General features: G+C 54.5%; 1 protein-coding gene across 1 annotated transcript; it reads left to right on the forward strand.

Annotated features, from left to right (window-relative positions):
* Positions 1-4: 4 nt before the first annotated feature.
* OLFML3 (olfactomedin like 3) lies at positions 5-1,560 on the forward strand. The gene is made up of 3 exons (XM_015885215.3): positions 5-117; positions 205-490; positions 692-1,560. The coding sequence occupies exons 1-3, from the start codon at positions 19-21 to the stop codon at positions 1,474-1,476; spliced, it is 1,170 nt and encodes a 389-aa protein (XP_015740701.1). The 5' UTR covers positions 5-18; the 3' UTR covers positions 1,477-1,560.
* The last annotated feature ends 4,870 nt before the right edge of the window (positions 1,561-6,430 follow it).

Genomic DNA, 6,430 nt, shown 5'->3' on the forward strand with positions numbered 1-6,430 from the left:
CCGCACACTCCGTCGGCCATGGGGCCCTGTTGCTGCCTGCTCCTCCTGCCGCTCCTCGCCGGGGCACAGCAGCAGCAGTTCATGGAGTACGTGGAGCGGAGGCTGGCACTGCTGGAGGTACGGCCTGAGGGGTGATGGGGAGCGGGGCGATGTGGGATGGGGCTGTGGGGTGTGGGGCGCTCCGTGACCCCTTGGCCGTAACAGGAGAGGATCGCGCAGTGGCACGATCAGAGCAGCCGCTACTCCACGGAGCTGCGGGACTTCAAGAACCAGGTGCTGGGCATGTTGGAGACGGCAGAGAAGGAGCGCGAGGCGCTGCGGGCAGAGGCGGAGGGTGCTGCGGCGCGGGTGGATCGCCTGGAGAGAGAGGTGGATTACCTGGAAACGCAGAACCCCGCACCGCCATGCGTGGAGGTGGACGAGGTACTGGTGGAGAAGCAGGCGGCCACGGCCAAGCAGAGGAAGAATGAGAAGTACAACAAGCTGACGGGTGAGCTTGGTGGGCTGCCGTGGGCTCAGAGCATGTATTGGGTGGGATGGGGTTGGGATATCCCTATAGGGGCTTCTGGGTGCCACTGGGGAAGGCAGCAGTGCTGGCCATAGGCAATATGGTGCATCCCCATAGAGCTGCCTGGGGCTGGGTGGGAGGTGGGAGCTGCCCTCGGGCCCTGACTGCTGCCCCCCATCTCAGACTGCAGTGACACCATTGCAAGTGTCAGAGCCATGAAGATCCTGAAGCGCTTTGGCAGCTCCGCGGGGCTGTGGACCAAGGATGCTGCGGGGAGCTCTGAGAAGATCTACGTCTTCGACGGCACCGCCAACGACACGGTGTTCGTCTTCCCCCGCATGCGGGAGTTCACGCTGTTCTCCGCCACGCGCCGCGCAGCCCGCATCAAGCTGCCCTACCCCTGGGTGGGCACCGGGCACCTGGTCTACGGCGGGTTCCTCTACTACATCCGCCAGCAGGGCCCCTTCCAGGTGATCAAGTTCGACCTGGCCAACAAGACGGTGGTGGACAGCTCAGTGTTCCCGGCCGAGGAGCAGATCCCCGTCTTCGGGCTCTCCCCATTCACATACATCGAGCTGGCGGCGGATGAAGAGGGGCTGTGGGCCATCTACGCCACCAAGGAGAACGAGAAGAACATCTGCCTGGCCAAGCTGGACCCCGACTCTCTGGACATCGAGCAAATGTGGGACACACCGTGCCCGAGGGAGAACGCAGAGGGCGCCTTCGTGGTGTGCGGGGCTCTGCATGTGGCCTACAACACCCGCCTGCCCAGCCGCTCCCGCGTGCAGTGCGTCTTCGACGTCAGTGGGACGCTGCCCCCCGAGGAAGCCTCCCTCGTGTACTTCCCCAAGCGCTACGGCTCCCACTCCAGCATGAAATACAGCCCCCGCGAGAGGCAGGTCTACGCCTGGGATGACGGCTACCAGATCATCTACCGCATGGAGATGAAGAAGAAGCTGGAGGTCTGAAGGGGCCCCTGCCAAAGTCTGGACTGATGGAATGAGGTTTTCTACTCTGTGATGCAATGAATAAATGCTATGCAGCATGCTGCAGCCGCCTGCTTGCTGGGAGTGTGGGGCACTGGGGGCTGGAGCAGTGAGCCCTGTGCTGCACTGAGCTGCCCCAAAATGCCTTTCCTGGAGGGTCCCTGAAGCTGTGAGTGCTGGGTTTGGGCTGCGGGCTGGGCAGGGCTCTGGGCAGAGGGTGGGCTGGAGTTGGGCAGCTCCTGCTGCAGTGAGAGCACCTCTGGGCATGGCTGTGGCATGCCATGAACAAAGCTGTGAGCAAACAGCATGATCCCTTAATCCAAAAGGACAACTGGAGGTTCTGCTCACATGCTGGCGAGGCCTCCAGCCGGCACCAGATGTTCCTCATTTTCTAAGCTCGTATCTCACAAAGTGCAGTTGTCTTCCCTTCGCAGTGTTGGCAGACCCGTTCTATAATACCCCGTTCCCTGAGCCCCCTCCATCCCTCAGGGCAGTGCATTCCACATGGCACCGCCTGAGACCCACAGTGTGGGGGCAGCTGGGGGCCACAGCCAACATGAACTGGGGGGGAATGGACCCAGAAGGGCCCTGAGCATGAGGACGTGGCCTCAGCAGCCCCAGCTGGAGGCAGAAAACCAGCAGATCCTCACACTCCACATGCACCTCTCCCTTTGGGGATGGAGGGTTGGGCTGGGGATGACACCAATCCTCCACAGCCTGGTTCATTCCTGTCACAGTTCCTTCAGGTACCTGAGGATGCAGAGTTTGAATATGGGGTATCAGCATGTTTTGTCCACAACAGGAATCAGTTCTGGACACAAACGCTTGTGCAAAGCCTGAGCTGCTCTGGCCATTAAGGATCAGTCCTATCAGTCCTGTGGGGCTGCAGCTGGGGGTGGGTCTGGCCCTGAGGTCCCCATGCAGGATGCTGTGCTGCCACCCGCAGCTGACCTGATTGCTACACGGAGCTCTTCTGTCTGCTAATGAAATATCTTCTGCTTCCTTCAGAAAAAAATGTTTAAATACACACTTTGAATGAGTGTAATTGGATGGCGCAGAAAGTTCAACGCAGTGCAAGTCAAGCGGAGAAATTATCCAAGGATGAAGAGCTCTGTGCACTGTCAGGTTAATTCACAGCCCTTCTCACAATCGATAACTGCAGTAACAAATGTGATGTTCAGAAGTCGCCTGGTGGTAAATAATGGTGGGGATGGTGCTGATGGGGTGACGGGGTGATCCTGGAGGTCTTCTCCAGCCTTAATGATCCTGTGCTTCCATCCTAATCATTTCTTTAGCATGAATTAGAGCTGATGGAGCAGCGATGGTTCCACACCAGGAATAACCTGGATGGTTTTTCTCTCTGCTTTGGTGGCCATGGCTGCTGGGTCCCCATCTCTGTGAGCACAGTGTTAATTACCCCGCTATGGGGGATGGGAGATGCACTGCTGTGCCCTCACATCCCTGCTCCCCTTGACTCTGCAGCTCCTCGTGCCTTAATTGCCAAGTATATTATCTCCTTAAAGAAGCCTCTGTATAAGTAATAATCCCCTTCATCTCCCTCTCAAGAAAAAAAGCTTCCCTTTGGAAGGCGATCTGATAAAGTAAATTGAGAAGTTAAAGTGAGGATGGAGAAAGCAAGATCCTCCCGTGGCTAATTCCTTCCTCTGTCTCATTTCTGAGCCTTTTCTGTCTCATCCTCAGCCTTTTTTCTTGCTCTTTCTCGGTGGAGTGAAATAGTTCTGCAACAGGAAACTGAAATTAAAAGCGGGCAACTCAGAGGAGCGAGTTACAAAGATGCCATTGTACTGCAGCAAGAAGGGGAGCAGCCTTGCCATCCAGCACCCTCCTAATGGCTGCCAGAGGTATTTCTGCCCATACAAGAGTCTGACCCACATGTTGGGGGGATGCTGCAGCTGGGGGGGGTCTGTGGGAGGGTAATGAAGAGGCAGCAGCTGCTTGTTGTGATGTGCAATAAGCAAAAACGGGTTGAAAATCAGATCTTTGTATTCAGAGGTTTCAGCCCGAGGAGCTGTGTGTGCAGTGCACCTTTCCAGCCTTTCCTGGACAGTTTCAGGCTCTAATGGAGCTTGCTGTCATTTCAGTACTTTGATCACCCCACATCCATCGCTCCCGGCCATGCTGTCAGGTTTGGGGCTGCTCAGGAAGCCCTGTAGGCAGTCGCCCGTCCCGAGGGCTTTGTGCATCCTCAGCTGTAGGGAACAAGTCTTTTAATGGCACTGTCAGCTCTGTTCTGCTGCTGGGAGCTCTCACCTCAGGCCAAGGAAACCAAAAAAGCCACAGTGCTCAGGTCTGGCCCAGTCCGAAGGCTGCACAGTGCAGCTGCCCCAGCTCTTATCCCACCCAGGGCACTGCTTGGGCACAGAGGGGAAGGGCTTGCCAGGTTTTAGCTCCCATAGACACCCTACAACCCAAAGAGCCCCTAACCAGACTCAGCCCCTGGCTGTGCTGTGCTTGTGGGGCTCACACACCCTATGGGGACATGGCAGCACACAGCCCACTGCTGCCAAACCATTTGCTCTTGTTTTGTGCTCGTCATTCTCTCACGCCCAATTCCACATCCTAAAAAGAAGCTTTGAGTTTGAACTTCTGTGCTTTTATGGCAGGAAATAATGAAGACGGGCCCTGCAGCACCAGGTGGGCTCAGAGACCCCCCCCCACTCCCCACCCAGATCTCTGCAGTTATTGCTGATGATGTGGCTGCCCTCATCGTGGCTTTGGGGCAGACAGTTTCCATGGCAATGGAATATGCTGTAGGATTTGCATCGAGCCATTCATGCCACCGTGCTTTATTGGCTTTAATGAACTGCCATCCTCACAGCAGCCAGCTCGGGGTCTTTGAAATGGATGTGCTGTAAATTCCTTACTTTTAATTACAGCTGCCATGAGAACATCGTATACACAATTGTGCTTGCATGGCTGTATTGAAATATATGTAAAACAGAGGAAAAAAAAACCCAAAGCAAAGAATTTATTGGACATGCAGTGACATTGCCACTGGCTGCAGTGGTGCCGGTGACCAAGCAAAGCCAGTGGGGACATCCCTGGCTCCAGGACCTTGTGCATCCACAGAGAACCAAAGCCTGTTCTCCCAGGCTCACCTGCAGCTCTGGTCTCTGCATTATCTTTACTCCTGAAACATGAAGGATTGATCTCCTTTCTTTTCTTTTTCCCCCTGTGGAGACACGAAGAAGATAAACCCCAGCACAAAAGGGAAAGCTGTGACCCCATGCCCTGGGTCCTGGGTCCCTGCCAGCCCTACAGGATGTTCCCCTCCGTGTGCCCCAGCTGTGCAAGCAGAGATCAGAGGCTGAAAGCTGCTGTGTTTGCATCTGGGAATGATGACTTCATAATAACAACAGAGCTGCTGGGCCCCAGAGGTCATTCTGTACTGATGTATGCAGCCCTAATGCCAGAAGAAACGATCAGTGCCCCATTGAGAAACCCCTGGTTAAGTGAGAAGTCCATGAGTAAGATGGCAAACAACGAAAGAAGAGTGAGAAAGGAAAGAGAAGTAAGCCATGCTTCTCTCAAACAGGCTGTAGTCACTGCTGGGCTGTGCAGAGCTGCTCAGCCCCAACTCTGTACCCTTGCCATGAGCAGTCCAGCATCGTGTCACCCCATGTCCCCACCATGAGAGCAGCAGTAATTACATGTCAGGCCTTGCTGCGCTGCCTCTTGCTCTCCCTTTAAGCCTGTCATCGTTCTGCAAATCCAGAGACCACGAGACAGAAACCAGATTAAAAAAGAGCATTTAAGGACCACGTGGGAGTGCTGCTTTGTGTTTGCTTTGTTTGTGTTACTCAAAATAAAGCTTCCCCCTCACGGCTGCTCACAGTGACCAGTGCTGCCATCCCAGCCCACACTCCTGGCTGCTGCCATCACCTGTGGGTGGTCACCCCTCCCATAAGGGCACATCCCCATTGTGGTTCTCAACCCTGCAGTGGGTTATTACCATATAATTAAGAGAAGCTCTGAGAAAGAGAAGGAGCAATAAAGGCAGCTTTAATTCTGGGGTGTATCTTGTGCTGTCCTCAGAGCTCTAATCCTCCTGCAGATGAAAGGGAAATATCGGCACTCTCACAGCGTGTCTACTTTCCATTGGTGTGACCAATCTTCTTGGGGCGGTGATGTGCACACAATGCTTTGATTATCCCCTCCCTGGGGACAAGGCTGAATCTCAGCACTGCAAACCCAAAGGCAGAGCTTTGAGCCAGCCAAGCGCGGGCGTTTTCGCTGCCTTGACATCCCGTTTTCCAGTGACAGCCAGCACTGAGCAGAAATTGATTCTCCGTGCAAAGCAAAGCTTAAAAATAGAAGCTCTGTGTCAAACCCCCACGCGTGTTTTGACTAAATCCGAGATAACAAGAAGAATGGATGAAAGGAGATTCTATGGAGAGCAGTGAAAACCAAGAGGCTGGGATTAAAGAAGAAAAAATAAGTGCGTGGGTTAATGCAGTTAATGAGTGCTGAGTGCCAGCCTGGTGCCCAGCTGGGATCGCAGCAGCTCATTCAGGGCACAGCTGCCACGTGCTGAGCTGGCTTTGGTCTGCAGACCTGCAGGAGCCACCTCCCATTGGTGATGCTGAGCATCTGGGGTCTCCATCCAACACAGACCAAAGCTCAGGGCCAGCAGTCAGCCTTCAACTGTCTCTGCAGGCGGCTGGTTGGGCTGATTAGGACTCTTTAAGGGTGAGATTCACCTGTGTATCTCCTTGTTAGAAGTCCTCAGTACTGGAAAACAGTTGCAGTTTTACCACTTCTTGTTTAAATGGGCCGAAAGAAGTTGGAGTTTTGAGGGTTGTTTGTTCTCCCATTATTATTATTTCTCATCAGAGCGAGTGCACAGATCACCTCAGTTCAATGGAGATCTGCAGCACCTGGAGGGGAACCAACCTGGGCTCTGTCATCACCCCTT

The sequence above is a fragment of the Coturnix japonica genome, chromosome 38 (genome assembly GCF_054131305.1).
Source record: "Coturnix japonica strain WE chromosome 38, WE-NBRP24, whole genome shotgun sequence".
Classification (NCBI taxonomy): Eukaryota; Metazoa; Chordata; class Aves; order Galliformes; family Phasianidae; genus Coturnix; species Coturnix japonica.